Raw genomic sequence first — 25,090 nt, forward strand, 5'->3', positions numbered from 1 at the left:
GATCTCAATACACTGGCGACCAAAACTAATGTGTCCCCCCTCCCCCCGTCGCGCTGCGTGCAGTCTCCCGAATTCGAGTCAGGTAGGCAGGTATGCAATTACGTACCATTCTGCTGACTGCAGTTGATGCATGTTCAGTTGCATTCCTCGTCCCGAGAGAGTTTATTTAAATACCACAACAGACGCTCGCTACATACCAGCGGCGTGACACCCTACCCCGGCACTATGGCTACCCAGCGACTCAACACCGTCCAAAGCCTGAAGACAAACTTATGCCGTACTATACAAACTTTCCCACATTCATGTGTCTGTACAAAAAGCCCATGTAACAAAAAGGGGCCCGCGAGTACCCGAAATTATGAAAACAACAGCTAGATACCCTTAGAAACAAACAATAACAATGCAACAACAACACAACAAGTAAAGTTTAAAAGCCATTACCAGATGGCGCACTTATTCTTGGCATACATCAAGTCTAAAGGCTTGCAACGAAACGCTTTAGTGAACTCGCGCATATTCGTCAAAGGAATGTTGCAGCGGTACTCATGCGCCGCGAGCATGTCTTCCCTGTTCCTCTCACGCAAGAGACGCATGTTCATGTTGGCGCAGAACAACATCCCTCTGTTGATGAAGAACAGCTGCTCCGGCGTATAACTCACACCGGAGAGAGCCTCGTCATAGCGATCGCCTCCAAGATTTTTCACGAGCAACCTGTAAGCCCGATAACTCTGCCGCAGACCCTCCGTGTCGGCCACCAATTGAGCTCTCGTCCAGGTGTCGTTAGCCGCTGACAGTCCAGGAACTCTAGCGCTGGCTTCGTCGAACTGGTCCGAGTAGCAGCTGAGAGAATGTCTGTATTCTTCGCGGTACTCTGAAGAACACCAGTGGTCTTCATTGCCCATTTCGTCGTAGTCACAGCCTTTGAGGTCAAACGCCGATAAAACCTCACGTGCTATCAAAGTCCCGAGCGAACCGTAGTTGATAGCCACTGGTGCTCCGTAAGCATAAAGCGGTACGGTCAGCACCGCCGGATGCACAATTAAACGGTTCTCGTCGGTGAAGTAACGGATGCAAGTGTCGGATATTTTGTAGTGGTACGTTTGATCGTCGGAGTGAACGTCTTTGATCGTTCTGCGTACTCGAGTTCCTTTGATTTCCTTCACTCTGAGCCAGCTAGCCAGGTAATGTTCGCTGAGGTCCGGAATTTCCGAATCAAGTCCTTTGACGACGCTTGTATTGCGCATCCACTGTGGGAAAGCGATCAATCCACGCATCTTTTTCACCTTCGTCAGTGCCTTTGCCTTGGTGCGGTCATCAATCCATCGCACTCGTCGAACGGTCTCTGTCGTCACCCACAGGACATGGTCTACAATAGCTTTGACGTCGAACTTTGGCTTCTCAGATGCATGACCGTGAACGTACAGAGCACTATAAACCGTGGGCATCAAGTCTTCAGACTCTTTCATGCACACCCGCCAGAGGTTCAGCTCCCCCATCTCTCCGCCGGTTTTACTTGAAGCCTTTTCGTAGGCAAACTTGGCCTTCCGAATAGCCATGGCAGCCTTAGGTCCCAGTGCCTGCACTAGCAGCCAGCCTAAGTAGTAGAGCAAGCTCTGGAGCATCTCGGGCTTGCGAATGAGGCGGGACACAGCGATGACATGTTCAGGGTGCTCAAGGAGGATAGGGTCGCTGGGTGTCATCTTGTGTCCAGCTGGCATGTGCGAGTTGACGGCATCGAGCCAGTAAGTCGAATCGTCAACGAAGGTCAAGGCCTCGAGTTCGCGGAAGGAAACGACTCGCTTGAAGTCGATACTCCGCTTGCGCACGCTCTTTCGCACGGCACTTATCTGATCCTTGAGGTACTTCTCGGCGAGGGTGACACCGGCTTCGATTTTCTCCACGTGAGCGTTCTCGTTCAAGACGTCGGCAACGGAAGAGATGTACTTTCGCAGGGCAGGACTCTTTTTGCCGCTGCCGACGGTGCTCGTTCCACGGTCTATGGCGACGAGGAGACGGGTACGGTCGTAAGGACTAGGCTTGACGGTGACGTAGAGCAGGGTAGGTACGTCCCATTGGAAGGACAGTCGCACTGCGGCATCAAGGACGTTGAAGGATCGGGTCCTTGATACTTGCGGCCACTCCAAACCGATGAAGCCCATGAATTCCCTGAAGACGCGGATGCCGTCCTGGTCTGCTTTCTCGACACGGACGCAGGACTGGTACACGTAGGCGAGCTTTTGAAATGAGTCTTGTCCCCTTACGGGAACCTGAAATATTCAGTAACATTTCAGACAGTTTTGGTGGCCCCTTTGCACGTTTCAACAGTCTAAACTGCTTTGATCACAAACGTCACAAACAAAAGCCAGCCATATATTAAAACAATTGCACGCAATAACAATAACCAGGTGGTCGAAATTAATCCGCAGACCGACCACTGTGGCGTCACTCGTGGTCGCAGATCTCTCGCGACGTAAAGCCACGAATTATAACAATGCTTGTATGGTTTTAATTCTCCTCTGTGTTCGCGTCCGTTCCGCTGGTTTTGAACTTTCATATGTCATGTACCAACAGGCGGTCCTATACCAACCAGAGCCCCCTACGTTAAAAACATATTGCCGTCCATCTGTGCTCGAACTTTAGAAATGCATCGAAGTAGCATCCACTACTTCGAGTTGCTCTTTAGCCACTCTGTCGAAATAAAGCCGCTCCAGCTGGGGGCTCAATCGCTTCATCGTCGCTACGGTCGTTACAAGCTAACGAGTGGCGGGAAATTCAAAAAGGTGGGCACGTGACACATTGCGCGTGACGTGTACCACGGCCTCCACGTATCGCGCGAAGAGCGCCGTGCACGTGTTTTATCACGTGCCCACCTTTTTAAATTTCCCGACCGCCTTTTTGAATTTCCCGCCACTCGTTAGCTTGTAACGACCGTAACGACGATGAAGCGATTAAGCCCCCAGGTATTGATGTTCTTCCAATTTCGTTACAGTTTCTGATGCTAAATTTGGGTGAAAAAGCGTTCATTTTTGTCTTCTCTTGTGAGGAAGCGCTTGTAGGGACACTCGTCTTGCAATGCACTGTTAAAGGGACCATGAAAGGATATTTGACAAGCGCACGATCATTTTTAATTTGCTCCTCTGTACTATAAATATTCACTCTGTGAAATATGAAGTTGAGAATGGTACAAATAGCGAAGATATTCTATATTAACCGCGGGTGTGAACGGCAGCTGCTACGGCCCGCCTCCGAGGCAAACTGGCCGTGACATCATACACAGAACACGTTGCCGATTCGTTGACGGGGTTTTGCGAGGAAACTGCAAAATTTGCAAACACGCTTGCATACTTCGCCATGAAATATGTTTTAATTTGGCCTGGAGACAAGATTGTATTTAACCGTTGACACAGAATCCTACGAGAAATGTAATATAGCCGTTGACTGTCAGCATGGTTACCGGAGCACGTTTTCCTCTTTGAACTACTACTTCGTCAGAACATACCTCCGTCGGTGACATTTTACGAGCTGCTGAGTACCGAACGATCCCTAGACGCTGTGTGTGTCGCATAATCTCTTCCTCCATTGCTGACAATTTGCCTTTCGCCATATTTCAAGTGATTTCGACGGCAGATATACGACGTCGTTGTTGTCCGAACCGAAACCATGCACCCATGTGGTCCCGCGGGGTGCGTTCTCCTCGTCGTTCACAGTTGGCTGAGAGAATTGGATGCCGATGACGTAAGCCCGCTTCGAAGGCATATATCCAGCGGTCACGCCTGCTATTTTTGTCTGATAACTGCGCCCCAGTTGTACTGAATACGGTTAAAAGTCTATGTATGTACGATAGTGAGGGATCATGAGAACGGTTTCCTGCAGAGTACTCGGAATTCTCGAAAATCATTTCATGGTCCCTTTAAGTCCCAACCAAATATTGCGATATCAAAAGATAGAAATGTACGTTCACCTGAATGGAGATAAGAGACTTCTTCTGCAGATTAGCAACTTCGTCGTTGAACTCCTGGAAGATGAGTCTCCGCAGTTCCCCTTCACGAGTCTGGTGCGACTTGATCCAACCGTCGCAAACAAAGCGATAAAAGTTCTGACAAGGCGAAATGTTAGAGTTGACAGTGGATGTGATGGCCGTGCTCAAGGCACTACACTCGGTGGACTTGCAGGCCGGGTGAGCTTTCACATAAGCCACCTTAGGCGATGATGGTTTGATAGCGATTGCGGTAGAGATAAGCAAGCTGATGAGCACTACGATGGCCACAATGGTCTTTGGGCAGCGCAGAAGCTGTGAAACCCGAGCTGGCTGGTCCTCCTCTCCTGCCTGGGCCGGGTCGTGAGCGTCATTTTCGGCGGACATTCTGCAGCGTCGAAAGAAAGCAGAGTCTCTTGTACATCGTGCCTTGATCTACAAATTGCACGCTCTAATTGTGCTGCCGAAGACGTTACAGCTCCCATTCGCGAATTATTCCTATGTACAATGCACCTGTGAAGATAATGAAACGAACGAACGAGCCACCCATTCCTTGCAACTGGAGTAAGAACAAAGATGAAAGGGGTCCGCCACTTGTCCATAGGGACATCCCATACAGTGTGCACTACAACTTTCTGATTGAGGAATAAGGGTCCATAGCCTAGTCGTTCTTCCAAGGGTCCTCTTTCATACGTGAGGGGTGCTACGACTCTTACCCCTTACGGTGTCAACAATAGGTTGAAAACATACTTCAGTGGAAAAAAAAAATAGTCGTGACGCTGGCCACATAAGTTACGCGAAGGCAGGTCTATAGGCTTCACCGCTACCACATGGCTGGAGTTCACCTCCCAGTGTTGCTGCACTTTTTCAGTAAACTCGAAAAAAGATGTGCAAATACCTCCAGTTTTTGTGCAATACCAGTTTCGATTCATTGCAGTCGTTGGTCGTGGTAATGCTGACCAAGACCCACCATATTTTTAAAGAGCTAGACAGTTTCTACATATGCGAGAGGGTGTTCCTCTTGTAAGTAGCAGAGCTCGGCAGCAGGGCTCCAGAGCAGTAGCTTAAGACACTTCGCGCTAAGGACAGTGTCCTTGGCGTTAAGAGACGCGATGTTATAGTGACTGTTATGTAAAACAGATGAAGAAGGCAGCTTACGTCCGTCGTTGCACTCCAGTGGGTCCGCACCCAACAGAAGCACACTCAAAAACCCGCCGCTGAATCAGTTGAGACGGTTGAACAGGTCCTGAGATGCAGTTGGAACGGGGTCTTATAGCGCGTGAAACGCATGTTTATAGCGTGCGCGTCTTTCATTCCGTGAAATTCATCTTCTAATAACAACAACAGGTACATGATAATGACGATGATGATGCGCTATACACTCTTAACTCCGTACCCTTTAGTAAAGGGTAAAAAATCGCAATATTTTACCCTCTACTTCAGAAGCTACCAGGTACCCTCTGAGTGACCCCTTTTATAAAAGTTACAAGGAAACCCACTAAGTAGAGGTTACGGCCTTCAATCCAGCACCTGCCCGTAAAGGTTACGCCAACGTGCGGCTTTTTATACAGGATGTTCATTTTTATTCGCAACAGAGTAGCGCTCATTTGGCAGGTGGGTTATGTGAATCTTTGCTAATTAGTCGATCCGTAGTTACAAACACATGCGTCAGGAAATGTCGGAAATGTTTGTAACTACGGATGGGTTAATTTGCGAAAATTAACATAACCCACCTGTCAAATGAGCGCTGCTGTGATGCGAATAAAAACAAACACCCTGTGCGTGGGATATGGACAGACATTTACAGAACACACCAATGTACCAAAATGAACCAGCAGAAAAGGAGATCTTGAACATATGTATATTACAAAAACAGAAGTCTGTCGAGAGGTGACACATTGTGCACAAGTGCGATTCTGGTGTGAGGAGAAACCATGGTCGCTTTATCATGTATGTGGAAAAAAGAACTATCTTCTAAGTGAGAAGCAATGCATAAAAGTGCGAGGAAGCTAGCGAGTCAAAACAACTGACCTATGTTTGCTAAGCTGAACACACCCAACGAAATGGAGAACTGCAGCAGAAAAAAATGTATTCCACATTCGTGTTGCAGAAGCGAGCGCAAATGGCAATACAGTATTACATAAAACGCACACAACCTTGAGGAATATGAGTGTACAGTAACGCAGGAGAGACTACATTACTGCGTTATCAGCGTTGGAGGCGCTCTGGGACGAGTTTGTGAGGTACTGCATTGCGCTGGTGACGGTATGTGAACCTGCATGTGGGATCCTGGGAACAAAAGTTTGGGCAATGAGAGTAACATTTACGGAACCATTCAAATCCGTACAAAGCACAAGGTACAAAGAAGCATAAATGCGGGAAGGCGTTGACTCCGTGATTGAGTCTTAGAATATCGTAAGAATACAACAAGTAGGAAGCTGCGAATTATATATCTCGATGCATATATCCGCAGCTCGCAAAATGCACGCCGGTGTATTGACTTGGCGACCAAGTAAGAGCAGAAAAGTAGCAAGCGTAAGTGGCGTTCATATGCAGGACCGCAAAACGCTTGCCATAATCACAACAAACCTGCGCTAAGAGCTCTTGCTATCAAAATAACGCACGTACCTAGCACAAAATGTACACTTACCCAGTGTATAAAGTGTGTGAATTAGGGCTGCGGTGGTGACGTTCGTTTTCGGTTATATATTCTTTGCAATCTTCGCACTCACTACACTTTCCACTGAGAACACCGAAAATATACTTGTTTGCTAGCGACATCAAGCTTTTCCGTTGTTCCTGACGACACTATGATAAACGCGAGGAAAACCACTGATTAAAACAGATTACACTTGTTAACGGACGGACGACGAGCGTTAAGCGTTTCAAGGAAACCGCTCTCAGTGTGGATAGACCTAGACCAGGCTCGGCTACGCAGCGAAATCGGAAATCTTGGTGGTTGCGGCATTGACAGTTGTTTTCCACCCTTTAGAAAGAAACATACTATCAGTATACCAGACTGCGAACTTATAATCTGTGTTCATACAGCATTGATAACATGTAGTTGACGTATAGGTGACGCTGAAACAGATAAAAAATAACAGCGTAGATTCGCAACTGTCGTCTCGAATGGGAGGCTGAAACGCGGCATTATGCTGAAAAACAAAAGGAAAACAAACGATAAGAAACTAACAAAGAGATTATCGTTGGAGATTTCGCTTAGAAGTTACAGTGTCGGAGTAGAGGGTACATTTATAAGTTACAACAAGCTGTTTTTGTTTTTTCCGAGATGTAACTTCTATTCGTGTTGTAAAGACATGACCTTGGTCGCTTTTAACCTCTAAATATACGTTACAGTGGTGTAACCTATAAGAAATCTCGAAATCTACGTCTATACAGAAGTTACATGTTTCTAAAAGTTACAATAAAAGGTACGGGTTTAAGAGTGTATAAGTCGTGTATTATGAAAAGGTAAACAGGCGCACAGTTTTCTCTGCACCGCGAAGCAACTGTGGCTATGAACGGCGTACAGATGTGGGCAGATGAAGAGAGGACACCAGGAAAGAGTGGGAGACTGGGGGGGGGGGGGCTAGTGTGCATCCAGGGCCGACTTCAGGAGGAACTGTGCCGACATTTAGTCTCGGAAACCTTCTGGAAAGTCCAGGGAAAACCTGAGAAGTACAGACAGTCCTAGGATTCGAACCCACCATCTCCCAGTCTTCAGCGCGACCTGGCCCATACCACCAATGAGCGGTAGCTCTTATTAACTCGTCCATTTAAGACATGCAACATGCTCGTGACGGTGTTTCCTTACTGAGCGGTGTGCATATCGCTATGACGCGCACGCTGAATTTAGTGTCCGTACGACTCACAGAATGGACCTCTCCCTGTTTGTAAACAAATGATGTCATAGCGTTCGACAGCGCCACCAATTTGGTAGAGTTGAAATACGTTCGAAGCTGGAGGGCGAACAAGGTCGCGCGCGAAAGCCACGGTCTTGAAGGGATTACGATAGTCCCTGAAAGGGACGCGACCTTCGGTCCTACTTTTCTTTCAATAAACATCTACCCGAGAAACGTCATCATGACGTTGACAGACAGACTGAAACCGAAACAAATCGGAAGGGAAGGGCTGGGTTCCATGAATGGGCACTTCTTCGCTGCCTCCTATTGAAAGAAAAGTAGGACCGAAGGTCGCAACCCTTTCAGGGACCATCGTAATCCCCGCAAGACCGTGGCTTTCGGGCGCGGCCTTGTTCGCCCCCTAGCTTCGAGCGTAGTTCAAGTCTATCAAATTGGTGGCGCTGTCGAACAGTATGACGTCATCTGTTTACAAACAGGGACATGTCTATAGGGGGCAGCGAACAAGTGCCCATTCAGGGAACCCAGCCCTGTCTTTCCTATTTGTTTCGGTTTCAGTATGTCTACCAACGTCATGATGACGTTTCTCGTGTGGTGGTCTATTAAGCCAACAAAAACGCTGGAGGTGGTTCTGCTCGGGGTCGCACCGTTGGGGTTTGAATTAGAGCTATGGCCTTGTTATTGATTATGCTTGAAGTTATTTTGGCTCATTTTGTAGCTGTAACGCCCAACGTCGATTGTCTTGGTGATGCTACGGCGCTGCTAGCGCGAGCGACCTTCATTTTTCTTTTATTTTCTCTTTCCCTGTCTATTAAGTTTACGACGCCCTGCAGCCGTGAGTGGCACCGTTTCACATTCCTTAGAGTCTCTGATTTTGATCGTCTATTCGTCGCATATATGTGACAACATTCACGCATCAGTGCACCATTTGCTGTAAAACTGCTTGTAGAAGCGATCACTTTTTATGTTATGTGCATGTGTAGTGAGAGCTGCTCAAGGTGAATCGTTTGACAACTCATTTGTTTCCTGCGACACACGGTACGTGTTCTACCTGCGGTAAAGTACCATTTCCATATTCGCGTCGCTACTGGCAGCGGAATGTACAATGTCGTGTTTCCCTTTCGGTCTCCCTTTCGGTGCTCATATACGGACTGGCACGTCGCCTAGCAGAGTAGCAAAACAAGACTACAGGAAGAATGCGGAAAGAGTGAAAGCGCATTTTTGTCATTACGAGTACAAAGCGTAGTGAAGTCTCGGCCCCAAACGTCAGCGTTAAAGGGACTATGAAATTTCCCGAACCCCCATACTTTTTTTCGATGGAAACTGTTCTTCCCACAGAGAAACTAATATGCCACAAATTTTTCCAGACGAAATCGCTCCACTCTACGAGGAGCGCGCACTGGAAATCTCTTCCGCGTTCCTCCTCTCCCGCGCATATTTCCCTGCCGATGGTGTAACTGTACGGACCGCACTTCGGTTCCCCGTTACGTCACCGGTGTTGCACAATGGCAAGTAATGCCGCGAGCTCGCGCTGTGGCTGCCGCCACTGCCGAAATCTGCCGCGCGAAAGCTGCTGTCATGGAGATTTCCACTCCCGATGAACGCATACGCGGGATCCTACGGCGCATGCTCCTGGCGGGATTCCTCGGCTCGGCAACACGTCACGATGACGTGTTGCTGAGCCGGCCGTGGTCGCGTCAAGTTGCCCGTTGTGTCTCCGCTCGGCAGCTCGCCACGGCGCGGCGCTAGCTGTCCTCCCTTCGCCGCTCCGTTTAAATTCGCTCCCGAGAAATCCGCTCGCGCGACGAAAGTAAAATTTCGGTTCTAGACTCAGAAAAATGTCTTCTTTCGAACGAAACGAAGAAAAAATCGTTTCATAGTCCCTTTAACCTTGAAGCCAACGATTTCTTCCAAATAACATGGCGGTCGCCTGCAGATCACTGCGCGTACAACAGGGGTGACAGAAACCCGCCATTTTTGTAACTACCCCCAAGCGGGTGCTTTTCACAAAACAGCCATCTTGTCCTGGTCCCTGGTCACACGTCATAGAAGGTTACACGTCACGTCGGCAAAGCCAAGAGATGAACGTATTTTGCCAGAGTGAACTGTACGGTGCTTCCTCCGCGACGTGGTAGCCCATTTCTCCTTAGGTTAAGTATATCGCATCGGTTTAGTGCGTCTGAACGCAGGGTCGTCATCACATCTTTGAAAGTGGTCAACAGTACGAGGCTTTAAGTAGAAAACTGCGCGTTTTACTGCGAGATTATCGGTTAAAAACAATTGCCGTGTTCAAAAGACATCTAGAACGGTACACAGAAAGAGCAAGCGCGTTGATAACAAACGGTTTGGTCGCCGATCATGGTCGCGGCCATCTTTAAAGGAGCATGGAAGGCACTTGGAACATATAACTTTTTACTGCGTCATATGAGCATATTACCTTCAGAAACCATCACGCAAAATACATTTCCTTTGGGACGTGCGTATCTACTGAGAAAATTGCGTTGCAAGAGAGAACGCAGGGGCGACAGCCTCGCCCAGCGGCTTCTCCCGTCTCGTGACGTCAGGTGGCGGAGCGCTTTTCATTGGCCATCGAGAATCATCTGGTAGCGAGAGCGTCCAGTCAAGACCCGGGACGTGCGGCGCTGGAAAAAGAAAGAATGAAGGCGCTCGCCTCCGTATTGGCGATGCACATGGCGTTGCAGACTGGCAGCTGAGGGGAGCAGGTTTTCTGACCCGCGAGACTGAAAGCTCTCTTGCGCTCTACGATTACACGCTGCACTCGTAGTTTTTGTGCTAATGTGTGTCCCAGGGTTTCTTATCCTGATTTCTTTGTTATTTGTCCTCGAGTCTTTCCGTGCTCCTTTAAAGGTCACGTGTATGTTGACGTTTGCTGTGACGTGTGACCAGGACCTGTCGTGAACACATTGTGTTCGCCCAGCACGCGAAGCGATACCTTTCAATCGTTCAAGCTTTCAAGCTTTGAAGTTTTCAAGCTTTCAAGTTTTCAAGCGATACCTTTATAGGGACCACCAACGTCGACAGCCACGTAGGTCAGACGGGTAACAGTTGTCGAGAGAAAAGAAGAGATGAGTTACAATGGCGCTGAAACGAAAGCGAGGTCACGGCCAGTATATGCGAGGTAGAAGAGGAAGAGCGGGCGTCCGAAGATCGGAATCGGAAGTTGGCCCTATAAGTATGGCCGCCATACTATAAGTCCATCGCATTTAAAGGGGCAATGAAGTGATACTTAACAAGGCTCGAAATCCTGTCTCGTTCGTCAAGCTCCCCATAAGGAACCACCTTGCAAAATAGTTTCGGTTTGGGGTGTATCTTAACTGCACAATCAAATGCACGGTCGCCGCGATCCTCGCGTGAAGTAGGGATGTCCCGGTGCTCTTTTTTTTTTTTTTGCTTTTTTGTTCTTTCTTCTCAACTAACGCGCCGCTTATACCTGCTTGAGTTGTGCTGCCCTACGTTGCATGCATGCATATATGCATGCGTAAATACCGGGCTTCGGGACCACTGTGCGCTGGTCCAGAGTGACACGCTGTCGGGGCATCTGTCATTGCATTGCCCTGTATGCGGATGCAAACGGTGTTTATAGGTAGCGCTGTTGAAGAAACCTATCGGGAACCAGAGAAATCCAGGGAAGTCTGGGAGGCTATCCTCATAGAAAAACACGGTTCGGACTTGTGTGCCAGCGCGCATTCAGTCAGACTCCTTAACCCAGAAATATTCTTTATCAGGGATTGAGTAATCAGTCGTAAATAATGAACAGGCTCCGTGGTCGAGTGCTCTGATAAAATAGGAACCTGAGCGCCCTGCTTCTCTGAAAGTTATCATGCACATACTTCTTTCATGATTGTGTTTAAAACTTATTTCCTTGGCCTAATAACCATCAGTTGTGAGTTAGCAGTTGTCACGTCTGTGTGTTTTGTCTTCGTATCTAACCTGGCTGCTATTCCACATGGACGTTTACCAACAATCCCTTATGATCACGCTTGTGCCTACTTCACGAGTCACGTTCGCGGGGACCAAGGTACCTCACGACGCTCCCTCGTTCTCCGATATGCTCTTTCAACAGAGCCCTCACGCGTCGCTCTATGGCTCACCTGAACTCGTCGTTCCTACCACAGGAGCTCATTTTATTCGTTGCAGAGCACGCCGCAGCGAAAAACAAAACAAACCTTCCGGTCACCTCAGTCACACTTAAAAGCCTTTGGCAGAGTTTCCCAATATACGCTGAAAGGTGTCAAGATCTGCTTTGGCCGGTAATGCACCGTTAAATGCGATGAAAAACCCCATGCCCAGTTCAGATCATGATCCCAGTGCATGATCTCAGTTCAGAATACACAGTCGTCGTGTGCCGCACCCGCCATTTGTGTACCCTGTGTACTCGGTTTTTCTCGCTTTGAACAATGCCCCAAAACACAGCCATTTTATTGTAAAAACCGTTCCCCTACCTATACTAGTGTTACTTGACCCAAAACATTACCCAAATACGTAATGAGAACGACCATTTTACAGAACCTTACTTTACTAACGCTACTGGTCTGAACATGGACGGAGCAAGTGTGACAATGCCGACGAGGACCAGCCCTTCTCGCAGATGTTCGACCTCAGTGGCTCACATCACGAGCAAGTGTAGTTAGAGCAACAGTTGGGGTATACACCTCCCTTGGGCGACGAACATCCCTCTTTGATGCCGCACTCCGTGACCTCTACAAGAGCACTCTTGGCCATGCACCGAACGAGTGCGCAGCGTTCCACACGCTTCTGGTATATTCCGCCGTCGGGAATGTACGCATTGTCGTACACACAGTTTCCTGAAACACGAGAGACGCATAAGGCTGTAGGCAAAATGTTATATTTCAAAGATATGACTATCGAGACATTTGTTTTGTCACACAAAGTACGCAAGTGGTAGCACTTTGATAAGGCCCGCAACATCTGGCTGCTATATATGTACGGTGTGACTTTTTCGGGATAAACCCGATCCTGCCCGGTTATTTCCCCTCCCCGCCGAACTGACCTCAAGACCTATTCGCGTTAAGCCCGATTCATCCTCAAATTCCAGTTACTATGAAATCCTCAAGTGACCTTTCCACCGAAGACAGTCACTTACATTCCCAGCAATACACCCACACGTGGGTGTATTGCTCGTATTGCACGTATTGCACGTATGTGTCAGCACTCTCTATACCTTCGGGAATTAGCGCTGGTAGGTCACTCTCACCCCCCCCCCACCCCCCAAAAAAAGAGAAAGAAAAGAAAAAGATTACGGAACGACTTAACAGGCAAGAGGAGAGATACAAAAGATCCGATAACACCCGAAGGCACAACTATCGCCGATTTCTCCCGGAATTATAGATTGAAAAATATTGAGCCCGATTTTTACCTCCGCATTTTAGAAAGGCATTTAACCCGAAAAAGTCACTCCCTATATATATATATATATATATATACGACAGCGCAAGCTTTAAAGTGATATCTTTATATACCCCGCTCCAATGTCGACGGCCGTGTAGGTCAGTCCGTAACAGTTGTGGAGAGAGAAGTTGCAATGGGGCACCGAATGGAGGTTCTGGTGCCCAAGGATCAAGATCGACAGGTGTAAAGCTACTGCGTTTAAACACGTTTGGCAGCGTGCGAAAAAGTGCGGCCAATATTTCCTTACGGGTACGATGATCTGCAGTCGGAAAGGTTGGTAGAAGAGGAGACTGGGACCATGACTGGGGGTGGGGATCCTCAAAACCTCTGCAACCATACCATATATAATTCACTCCTGGACGCTAATACATTCACCGTGCGGGGCATGAACCAAACATTGTCTAGAATAACGGAGATATTAATTCAAAACCACGGTCAAAAAAGCGACTGCTGCGACCCGACCGTTGCCAGCGCTACGGAGAAACCAGACATGACGTCACAAGCAGGTGTCATTCCCCGCTGGCGCGCCGACTCGGTGCTACTGCTACCTCGCAGTGATAGGCAAAGTACCTCAAAATTGCACCTGAAATGAAGTACCAAGTACCCAGCACTTGTTGTACTTTAAGTACAGTGCAAAGTACCATACTGCAAAGGTATACACTTAAAATACAGTACAAAGTCGTTAGTCAAGTAGTCTAAATTACTAATCAAGCATGTTACAAATTTAGATTGTATCGCCGAACGTTTCACCACTTGGCAGTGATAAAACGTGAGGTAATTATATTTCGATTGCTATCTTTAGAAAGCCCTCAGCAAGCATCTTTTACAAGAGCTAGTTAGAAAGCATGGACAGTTTACAGCTGAATCATTAATATATAAAGCGGAAGAAATGATTTGACGACCAAGTTTTGCGTTTGTATTCCCAAGTGGGTACTTGAGTACTTGAAAAGAAAGCACCGAAGAAAAATACCTAAAGTACAGAGTAAAAAACAACACGCTGCAAGTAGGGGCGCTGTCGAGCGACTGCGATTTTTTTTTCTCTTTTTTTTTTTTTTGCGTTAACTACGCCCGCGCTGAGTGCAACCAATCTCGTGAAGCTGCATTGAATTCTGTTGGTCGGATTATGGTAAATAACGTCACTTCTGACTTCACTTCCACTACACTTCTGCGTTGCGACGGAGTACCGTGCATACTGTGCAGGGTGTCTCACTCATGACTATAGGATACTCACCATGAACGATGAGAGCTCTCTCGTACGAGACCTTTTCCATGTCTGCGCAGTTATACGCTACCAGTAGGGCAAGCAACATCATGGACAAGTACATGGCTCCTTTTGCTTCGGTTAAAGTCGGTGCACACCCTGTTGTTGTTAAATGAACTGGAAAATACGATTATTCTTTAAAAAAAAACAGATTAAAAAGCATTCCACAACTTCCCCACAAAGAACATGTTGCTCCGTTTTGAACAAGGGGAACGGCTTATAGGCAGTGGGAAGTAGTTCATTACATATAGTTAAACTACTGCGTAGTAGTTAGAAACTATCGTTGGGAATGTAATTACAGCTAGTAGCTAATCTACATTTTTCTGTAGGTAACTACAATAGTTAGGCCACAATGAGGGCTACAACTACTTGGCAGTTTATGGCTTTGTCTACAATCTGCTCCGCAGTTCTACTTGTGACTGTAAAAAAATAATAATAATAAACACGATACATGGCGTGCTGGCATATTTTTTGTTTTAAACACCCATGTACGTATCTCATGTCCATTTGTGTACACGCTGAATCAGAGCAAAAGGGCCTATGTCCCCTTTCCTCTCAGCCGTGCCACCTGGCCATACCCGGGTCGTAATGTCATCACTGTAATTTCATTACGGTAATGACATTACTTTTTCTGGTAATTTGTAGTGCAATGCATTACTTTTGACGTTATGTAATTTATAATGTAATTTAATTACATTTGAGCAGTAATTTTAAGGACATTACTGATTACTTTTTGCAAAAGAATCGAGTGTGTGTTCTGTGTTGGCAGTTGGCAGAAAGAGTCGGCGACTGGTGAGTTCAAAGAATTCCAACGCCCACTATGAACGGTGACTTACTCAATCGGCACGTGGAAGGTCTGTTCCCTTCGACGAGCCAGTCGCCTTAGTTAGGGCACCCACAAACGATGTCTGACGTTGAATTTCAACATCCTCAATATCGTTACGATTAGGCTCGCAGTAATGACTTTATAATGTTATTACTTTTTCGTTGTAATTGTAATGTAATTTCATAATATTTGAAACATATGATAGGCACATGTGAATGGACATGAGGCATTCCTAGTCATGGAGATTCCGACACCGCAAACACCACCACCCTGGGCCACTACACCGTCCCCTCCTCTTCAAACGTTCCTGATAAGGCTTTGTTGGAAACATGACTGCTTACCCTGAATCGCTCCTGTTGTCCCTTTCGCTGCTTCTACGGCGAGGCCATTTTGTTTCTATGTAACCGTCGCCAGTATTCAACCACGTCAGCAAAGTAAAAGACAGTAAGTAAAGATAGCAAAATAAAAAAGTAAAGACAAAACGAGTCGCTTCACGCTTGCATACATATCCATATTTTTCTTTTTATTACCTACCTACCTCACGCTTGCATGAAATAGAACGAGTGAATGCATGTCTTTATGACGTCCCAGTCCATAGACGTCCCGACATAATGCACTCAGTGCTTTCAGTTCTCATTTTATGTGCCTGCGCACGATATAACCTATACAGAACTCCGCTGTATATGCTTCTTATTCCTCCGGGGCATTCACAGGAACTACAAAAGGCGTTTCGTGAAATATTTCCCAAACCTTTCAAAAGTGCCGACTTGCGCTACTGCATGCAGCAAGGCCCTACTGTATACGGTGCACGTAATGGGAATGTATGGCAGGGAATCCTAACTCTAGTTTTCTACTGGGTGTCCGAGCCACCATTACGGGTGCACTAAACGATACAAAAACCAAACGTAATTGAAAAATTGAATGAAGTTGTATCGAACGATCCAGCGCAGCTCTCCGGGTAGAATTACTTCGCCAGCTCCATGTCCGGTCATCCTCCCGTTGGGCGGAACTCAGCGTGGTGCGTCCACAAGCAGTTTTTGACGACAGGTGTATACCGTGCTGTTGGGCACTATTAAAGCAGATGGTGGAGGTGGTCGTGACGAGATCGGTGAAAAGAGAGGCGGTGGTGACTGTGAGAGGTGGTGTGACGTCTACGCTACACTCTTAAAAATGAACTTCACCGCATAACACGCTCCTAGCCAACCATCATCTCGAATGATATCGTTATCTTCCCTGATTTGTTGAAAACGGGAGGCGTCCGCCTTTTTTGTGACAATTATGAACAGCGTAAGTGTCACAAAAAAAGCGTACGCTTCCCGTCGGAAAGCCCCCCCCCCCCTCATGTTTAAGAGTGTAGATACCAAAAAGGCAGGTGACTACCAGGTATTAAAAAGTCTTAAAATGGTTCTCTGCTAATCATGTGAAGTCGTGGAGTTGGCCTTACAATGAAGCGAGCGAGACGAACAAATATGTGTGCTTCTTTATTAATAGCCTTGGGGCACCTCAAGAATGTGGTCCTGCTTATAAGAGCTTATACTTTGCAGGACAACTGACCAAGGTGCCACAGCAGTAAGGATAGGAACCACCTCCGGACTCCCTGGTGCATCCCTCGGGAACATCTTTCAGGTAACAACCAGCAACGTGTAAAATACCCAGCGTTGGGTCGCACATAACAGCCTCGCATTTCTTGGGGTCCAGGTGCGTGGGAGTTCCAGGTTCAAAGAACTTACCCTTGTGCAAGCACTTACCTGATAACAAAAATAAGGACATTAAGTACGAAAAAAGATGGGGTAGATGTTGTTTAACTAGCTTAAATGTTTTGGTACACTTTGAAATTGGTGATGAGTTTTGCACTGACGGTACCACAGAACCGAGCTTTTTTTTATACAATTATCATCTATTAGACGTAGTTCACAAGGTGCAGCAGCTTGGGTACAGTGCCGCACCGTGCGACGACGCCAGAGGAGCGAGAGCCTCCATTGTTCCTATTGGTCCTTAGGGGCACGTGACAGCTCCCAAAGACGATGCTGCCCAGGGTGGGAGTGATATCACTGTAGAGCGCGGATAAATAACGCGCTAAAAACTACCGGATATGCATGCAACTATGAACTAAACTTTTTCGAAACATGCAATAAAAATCCTCAATATATATGCAATGTTTATCGTTATTCTTGGCACCGAAGCAATGCACCAAATGCATTTGATGACATGCGCATATCTGGATGTTCCGTTTCAAAGTAAACATGAACCACACTTTAGATCGGCTTTAAATCCCGTCACCCGACCTCGAAACCCGTGACTCGACTTCAAAATTGATCACGCGACTCCAACACCCGTCACTCCGGTTCAGAACCCGTCCCTCAACTTCAAAACCCGTCTCTTGGCATCAAAACCTGTCACTCATCCTCAAAGCCTGTCCCTCGACTTTAAAACCCGTCACTCGACCTCAAAACCCATCACGCGACTCCAAAACCCATCACTCCGTACCAACTTCAAAATGCAAGACCTGTCGACGTCTTACCGTATGCATGCGGTGTATGACCATACGCCGTGTGACGATCGCCATCCTTACATAGTTTTGAAATTAGGAGTCTTTCAAACAACTTCCAATCTCGTGACGCGGACTCACCGGTTATGACAGCCCATATATAATCGCATTTTTTACGTTCAAATACTGTATGTCCGATCTCGCTGAATGCACAGGTATGTGTGCGTTTGCGCACCCAGGGTTAGCGGATGGGAGGGGGAGCGGGTCCTGCTTTGGTATCGGGCCCCCCTACGTCGGGCCCCCCTACGCCACTGATTGTGCTACCCACGTGAATTTGTTTTGACGAGCTCCGAGCGTGGTTCGCTGGAGAGCCGTTAGGGTACGACACGTATGTGAAAAGAGGTTCATTGGTACCTCAAACGAACATCCGGCACAAAAAAAAAGGAACTGTTCCTGTGGCGCTTTCATCACATATCGACAACGAGCCTGCCCATGGGTGGAACGATGACTTTACAGATTATAAAATAATGTCTCTCTCTCTCTAAGGAAATCAACATCATATATAGCTCCTTCCCAACGTCGTCTGCACCCGAAAACTATATCCAACGCAGAACGTACCCACCGTTTTTTACCTCCACACTATTTTGAACGTCGACATTGGCATCCACAGCACCCATGACGGTTGCCATAATTACTACAGCAGCAACAGCCAGCGCATATGAGAGCATGATGTCCTTAATTTTTCGACCTACAAGCAGGGGAAACAGTGGTGTCAGTATTATTAGCATTATTAGCACCTATTATCAAAAGCACTACAGTCACAAAGGTATTACTCCGCCGGCGGAGAATGTAGTCCGCATATTGAGAGTGCGGCATACGAGAAGATGGCGGACACGGACACCACACAGACGGGGAAGTCGATTTTCGTGTTTTTGTTAACGTCGGGATTTTACGTGTTTCCTTTAAAAGCATTCAAATGTGTTCTAAGTACGTCGTCTCAGAGTGCTTTCGCATCATGACCTACACAAGCAACAGGTGGAACCATGCGGGCGTACTATATGTTGCGACTCGATGTCGTCATGCCCCCGCCTAAGCCAATCACAGACGTCTTTAGATTTGTGGGCTGGATCAACGCCACCTAGATACAGAAGGCCTGCTTATTGCCTCCTCTCCCTCCTTCGCAATGTGGACATATATAGTCAGAATTCGTCTGCTATTGCGATTCGCCGTAGTGCGAATGCGTGCGAGTGCGTAGTGCGAAGTTCAAGAACTCGGAAATGATTGCAGCTAACTTGGAACCCGTAGGCATGAATCTGTAGACAAAAAGTCCGACACGCTTTCCAGAAAATCAGTCATCAGAAGGAGATGGGACCATTTTGACCTTTATTTTAAGGTTTTCCCGTTTAGTTCGCGGGGATGTTCCATCACTGCTCGCAGACGACGGTTGTTCGTCCCCATGGCAACGACCGCTGAAAGCTCGTTCGTGATTGGCTACCCCTGTAGAAATCACGATCCTGATTGGCTGACTATTATTTGTTACGACATATCGACGAGTAAGCAGGCTTTCTCTATCTAGGTGGTGTAGGCTGGTTTGACCTGTAGGAGATAGGTTGTTCCGAAGTATGGGCACCTACATTGTCACTTTTGAGACTATGCTCAGACGAGTATTTGAACTCACTACCTTTTAAACAATGGTGTAACCGAAATAATTTACCCTGCACATGTACCAACGTATATTCCTTATCTTATACACATACCCATATCAGCTGTCCACTATGTAATATAGAACCGCGAGTGTTGCAAATTTCTCTTTGTACAATATCAACTCACCTCCGGAACTCTCTGCTGTCCTACGTCAACGGAAAATGAACTTCAAACGCCCGTTTAATCAGTGGCTGAAATGAACACGGCGGCTGTTGCTGCTTTGCGGGTAAATCCCACCATTATGAAAGGCTGTCCAAACGTCTAATTTATTGTCCTCCATAAAGCATCCGCCGTCTGAATGAAGCCTTAAATCTTGACCAACATAAGTGTCTCTCTGTCTGGACATATCGCGGAAACCTGGAGCCTTTTGCATAATTATGGCATCCAGTTGCGATGAGTGTATAGCATCAGTACAACTCTTGAAGTACAAAATTGATATCAATGATGCAATACATTGTAAACCTCAGTCAGTGTTCTTCCAAATGTACATTGCGCAGAAGTGATGTAGTTGAATGATGATAAAAGAAGCATGTTTTAGTTGAAACTGACTAATCTACACACACCAGTGTACACAACAATTAAAAACAGCAGTGAGTTTGACGTTTCGGAATGCATCCGAATACCATGATCAGAAGTGACATAAGTAAGTAATACGATGAGCAAACATCCGGGACACCTACCCAAAGATACACCGTTGTCTTGACAACAATACGAAACCAACGGGATTCATCGCGGTCGCGTCGTTCGTAACTGACGTGCGAAAGACACCGCAATTTACTCTTCCCATCTTCACTCACACAGAATGTTTCCTTTGGAAACTGCGAGTTAGTTGCTGAGAAAACGCGGGTCGTCACTTCGTGGCAACAGTTTTTTTTTTCTTTTTTTTTTTTCCAGATTTTGAGCAGACATGCTCGCTTGGTCAAAGCGCAACAATATCGCACGTTCTCGTGGCGCTTTCTGAGCGACAGGCATTTGCAAGCTAGCACAACTAGCACTTTTTAACTATATCCGGTGCCAGCCGTCACATCTGCACTGCGAGGATGGCGAGCGCCCTCATTGGCCCGCACGTCGAAGTTCACGTGGGTTATCAGACGACAAAACTCGAAGACGAGCGACCGCGTTGCCCCTAGCGTGGTCCAAGCGAACCGCTGGATTCCTGGCCACGACCTACTTAATAAGAGAGCGACCTGTTCACTTGACCCCCGTCCCAGCGCCGGCTTTTTTTGTTTCACATGTTTTCACCAGGAGCATTGGTGGCGCTAGCGATATTACCTACTTCAGTGAGGTTGTAGTGCTTATGCGGTAGCTTTCCTACGGATTTCTTCGCATCCGCCTGAGCTATTTGTGCCCTTTTTTTGACAAACATGTCGCAATCTTTACGCACCAAGCCGTCACGAAGACCGTCAGCTCACATGGGCATGGTTTATTCCGTAGTGCCCTTTTTGCAAGGCAAGATGCCTCCTCGCGCGAAAAGCGAAAAAGTGTGCTGTCATGTGAGATATTTCTCTAAAAGCTTACAGTCCAAATGCGATGACTTTTATGTTACCCCTTAAAATATTGTTAACATTATTTCCTTTTCGTTTTGAGCAAGTAAGAAAGATTTGCAACAACAGTTCACTTTGGAGACGACGAGTCAGACCCACTTGTACAATGATGGCACCAACTTCAAATTCATTTTAAATTTAAATAACGGCTTATAGAAGCGTATCGCCACAGGAAGAGCAACAGGAACTGCTGTTAGCCTATGGCCCGCTTTCACCAACGGTGCTTAGCTTTGGACTAATATCCAGGGTTGCGTCATCTGATGACTATTCCAGTGACAGTAACTTCCTGTCTCGGTTCAAATGTTAAAGGGACCATGAAATGATTTTCGCGAATTCCGAGTACTCTGCAGGAAACCGTTCTCATGATCCATCACTATCGTACACACATCGACTTTTAACCGTATTCAGTACAACGGGGGCGCAGTTATCAGACAAAAATAGCAGGGCGTGACCGTAGATATATGCCTTCGAAGCGGGCTTACGTCATCGCCATCCAATTCTCTCATCCAACTGTGAACGACGAGGAGGACACACCCCGTGGGACCATGTGGGTGCATGGGAATTTTATTCGAAAAGCTTAGCCGGCTCCTTGCATGGCTAACCGTCTTGAACTGTTTCCCCTTTACTTTGAGGAGAAGTGTAGCCATTATATGACAAAGAGATCTAGTACAACAGAAGCACATTCAACACCAGTAATTAGAGTTGTAAAGCAATACAGAGATCGCATCCAAAGTTGATCGCGTTCACGCTTGAACAGATTCTTATCATCCGGCAGCTGAAATCACATGTTGGAAAAAAATTGGGTTCCAAGCGGTCTTCGGTTCCGTCCCGGTTTCAGTCCATGCGCGCACTTCCACGTGACAGATCATGATTGGTTCCGCTGCTGGATCGCCAATGAACTGATTGAGTCTTTACAGCGATACCTGTATGGGGGTGGTGGTGATAGGGGGGAAAGGGCTAACTTCTAAGGGAACTTTGCCGACATATGTCTGAAAGCGTTTGACGAAAACCCGGGAAAAATTCAGATAGCACAGCCGGCTCCGGGACTCGAACCCGGGTACCTCCATGGTTCGACCAGGTATGGGGGAACTTGTTTTGCAGGCACAGCGTGGTATCAAGTCAAGTACCTTGTGTACCTTGTGCTGTGTACCAACACGATATGCGCTCGTGTCACGCACTGCATATACTTGTGCCTGTACCATAGAACGAGAAAACAAAATAAACAGCATCCCTGTGAAGTATGCCCCGACAAAACGAGTACAGCAGTCGATATTGTACATCACAAATCAATATACACGTCGAAAAGATGTACACGAGTCAATACGAACACCCTGTCGTCACATGTCCCAATGCGGCGTCCCGCTGTTTTAGGGAACGTGGGCAGCGCACCAAGCGGACGTTTCACTGGTGAGAGGAAGAAAGGCCGAGGAGGCTCACCGGACAGCCGCTCAATAGGGATTTGGGAAAGTGGCCTGTTCCTGGCAGTCATGTTCGGGTGGCACGGATCCCGCGCGGGCACCGACCTAGCAATATCCGAGCGCTATGCCATGTGGCCACGACCACCTAATTTTGCCATTAGTTTACAAGCTGGTGGTGGTGGTGATAGGGCTTGCCGTTTTTGGCCTCACAGCGGTGGGCAACGCCACGACTGACGCCCTGGGCGAATGTGCGTCCAGGGCCGACTTCTATGGGAACTGTGCCACTGTTTACAAGAATGTGCTCAGCGGCGGCGATCTCGCCAAGCCACTCTTCGCGTACCAGGTGAGCGGAGCACTTTCCATTGGCTGCCGAGGATCGTCTGCTAGCTAGAACGACAACCAGCCAGAGCTAGCCAGCCAGCTAGCCAGAACGACCCTTCGAGACGCAGGACGGGAGTCGCAAAATACAGCTTCAAAACGAAAGACAGAAAAAAGGAAGGCGCGCGCCTCACTGGTGAGTAGAAGACATGACGTCATAGACCGGTAACCGAGGGAAGCCGATTTGTAAATAAACGTAACAAGAATGAATGTATATGTGAGCTTCTTATACAAAAGTCAATAAAGGTGACTCTCATAGAAGAGACCTCACTTACCATCCAATGGAAACAATTGTAGAAGACATTGGGTAGTTTGAATGTTCCACTGACACTTCAAACCTTTAAGCACCAAAGTACAGTCACTAAAAGCAATAAATATTTGTACAATGTCTTTATTTGAACTCTTTTTCATGTGAATTAGTCATAATTCTCAAACATGATTTATTCAGGATGCATCGTCCTACATGGGAGTCTTGCAGGTGGCTCCCTAAGACTGAAACTTACTTGGAGGTCGTCTTTTTTTTTACATCAGTCACCTTTTTAAGGCATCTGGAATTATTTGCTAAAATAATTTATTGAAAAACACGGGCAGCTAGCTAACTTTTCATTTCCCGATTCACGGTTCTCATGTGCTGATACAGATTTTCATTCCTCCTGTTTCGTTTGATGATGTATGTCCCATGAATGCCCACATTACAAAAGTATCATCCATTGGCACGTCACATATAAAATTCGTACTTATGATGCCCACATAACTAGAGAGGAAGTCTACTAAAATCTGTGATTCGGGCTTTTTAGTATTGCATACTCACACAAAAGCGTTAAAAGAGGAACACAAGCACACGATGAACAAACGAGGCACAATGTGCTTTGTGGCTGGTTTGTCTCCTCTGTATTTATGTTCCTTTTTTTGTTTAGTATGAGTATACAAAACAAACAAGTCAGAATGACAGTTTTAGTGAATTTTCTTTTATCATTGACTGGTCACAGTGGATTTGTCAGTCTCGCTTTCATTTAGTTAAAGCAGTTTGTGGACACAAAGTTTCTACAGTGCACAGACTGCAGTATTAGCAAACATCTCAACGCACACAGTAAGGAACCTAAAAAAAAAAAGAAACATACAGACACACACAAAAAAAGTGCTGCTATTGGTCAGAAACAGGAGGTGCTATAACAAATTGCACAACTTTTTCTGATGTCCTTCATGATTCAGTTGAGCTGTCCATGACAATATATCACAATCATTATGACATAACATGTGTATACTGCAGAGGTCCATATTTTACACAGACATCAAAATGAATAGCAACAATTGTGACATACACATTGCCTTCTTGCATGCGAGTACTGTACATATACAACCTTTGTAAAGTGCGTCCAACTGTCGAAGAACTCAACACGTTCTGTAAACATTGTCAGTGTCGCGTCCACAGGTTATCCTCAGTCTGTCGTCCTCCTTGTCCAACTCAGCTTGGCTTTCCACCCTTGTCTTTTCTTTTTCTAGAGAAGCAGTCGACATTCGCCTGGAAGGTAGCAGCTTCCATGGGTTCTTGCTTGATCATTCTTGTGTACTGCCGCTCCTCCTACGAAAATACACATAACACGAAGGTTAGTAAAGCTAGTAAGATGAAGAGGCTTAATTTCCTTCACATGGCTTCAATTCTTCAGCATGACACACCATTTGGTACTGAGGCAAATGCACGGTGCTGTTTTCCTGCTTGTAGTTATTTAGCCTCTCTACTAGGAACCTGCAAGATACAAAAAGCGCCGTTTCAACGTCCTGCATGTTGCAGCAAAGAAGCAATGTGTACCTTTTTTCCCTGTTAAGCCTCGCTGTAAGCTTCTTAACCCGTTGTATTCTATACATGAGGTGGTAATTTTGCTGCAGGAGCAAATGTAAACATGAGCATATCATCAATAATTGTTTCCTTACCCTGTACGACTGTGCTCCGCATTGAGGCACAAAATTCTCACCTGCTGAATGGCGTTGTACCGTCTCAGGAGGCAGTAATATTTTTCGCAGTATGGATCGGCCTTACTGGAAGCAGGTGACGGTTGTGCATTGTTCATTCCAACACCGTTACTGGCAGGAATGTTTTCCATTGCAACGCCATCAAGCTGCTAGGCAACAATCCCCTTTCTAGAACAAGGATTGGCCTACGACTCAACTTTCCTCCAAGTTCCTAAAACAGAAAGAAAACATACG

The 25,090-nt window shown here is 46.7% G+C and overlaps 2 protein-coding genes and 2 long non-coding RNA genes across 4 annotated transcripts; all 4 read right to left on the minus strand.

Moving 5' to 3' along the window:
• Positions 1–421: 421 nt before the first annotated feature.
• LOC135393381 (neprilysin-1-like) lies at positions 422–5,293 on the minus strand. Its single transcript, XM_064623838.1, has 3 exons — positions 5,135–5,293; positions 3,962–4,364; positions 422–2,267 (listed from the first exon to the last, which is right to left on the minus strand). The coding sequence occupies exons 2-3, from the start codon at positions 4,361–4,363 to the stop codon at positions 438–440; spliced, it is 2,232 nt and encodes a 743-aa protein (XP_064479908.1). The 5' UTR covers position 4,364; positions 5,135–5,293; the 3' UTR covers positions 422–437.
• Positions 5,294–12,361: 7,068 nt separating this feature from the next.
• LOC135393382 (uncharacterized) lies at positions 12,362–15,803 on the minus strand. The gene is made up of 3 exons (XR_010422603.1): positions 15,695–15,803; positions 14,498–14,644; positions 12,362–12,662 (listed from the first exon to the last, which is right to left on the minus strand). It is a non-coding gene; the product is annotated as an uncharacterized LOC135393382 (long non-coding RNA).
• Positions 15,804–16,821: 1,018 nt separating this feature from the next.
• Positions 16,822–19,765, minus strand: LOC135393383 (uncharacterized). Its single transcript, XR_010422604.1, has 3 exons — positions 19,672–19,765; positions 18,464–18,589; positions 16,822–17,101 (listed from the first exon to the last, which is right to left on the minus strand). It is a non-coding gene; the product is annotated as an uncharacterized LOC135393383 (long non-coding RNA).
• A 3,493-nt stretch (positions 19,766–23,258) lies between these two features.
• Positions 23,259–25,040, minus strand: LOC135393384 (uncharacterized). The gene is made up of 4 exons (XM_064623839.1): positions 24,859–25,040; positions 24,696–24,766; positions 24,563–24,632; positions 23,259–24,467 (listed from the first exon to the last, which is right to left on the minus strand). The coding sequence occupies exons 1-4, from the start codon at positions 24,985–24,987 to the stop codon at positions 24,351–24,353; spliced, it is 387 nt and encodes a 128-aa protein (XP_064479909.1). The 5' UTR covers positions 24,988–25,040; the 3' UTR covers positions 23,259–24,350.
• Between the last annotated feature and the right edge of the window lie 50 nt (positions 25,041–25,090).

Source organism: Ornithodoros turicata, chromosome 4 (assembly GCF_037126465.1).
Source record: "Ornithodoros turicata isolate Travis chromosome 4, ASM3712646v1, whole genome shotgun sequence".
NCBI classification, from domain to species: Eukaryota; Metazoa; Arthropoda; class Arachnida; order Ixodida; family Argasidae; genus Ornithodoros; species Ornithodoros turicata.

Bases quoted from the DNA above. Each gene is read 5' to 3' on its own strand.
- LOC135393381 (XM_064623838.1), bottom strand. From the start codon at position 4,363: ATGTCCGCCGAAAATGACGCTCACGACCCGGCCCAGGCAGGAGAGGAG. The intron at 2,268-3,961 runs GTGAACGTACAT...TGAATATTTCAG, and splicing joins AGTCTCTTATCTCCATTCAG to GTTCCCGTAAGGGGACAAGA.
- LOC135393384 (XM_064623839.1), bottom strand. From the start codon at position 24,987: ATGGAAAACATTCCTGCCAGTAACGGTGTTGGAATGAACAATGCACAA. The intron at 24,767-24,858 runs GTGAGAATTTTG...TTGCTCCTGCAG, and splicing joins GGTACAACGCCATTCAGCAG to CAAAATTACCACCTCATGTA. The intron at 24,468-24,562 runs GTGTGTCATGCT...GTATTTTCGTAG, and splicing joins ATTTGCCTCAGTACCAAATG to GAGGAGCGGCAGTACACAAG.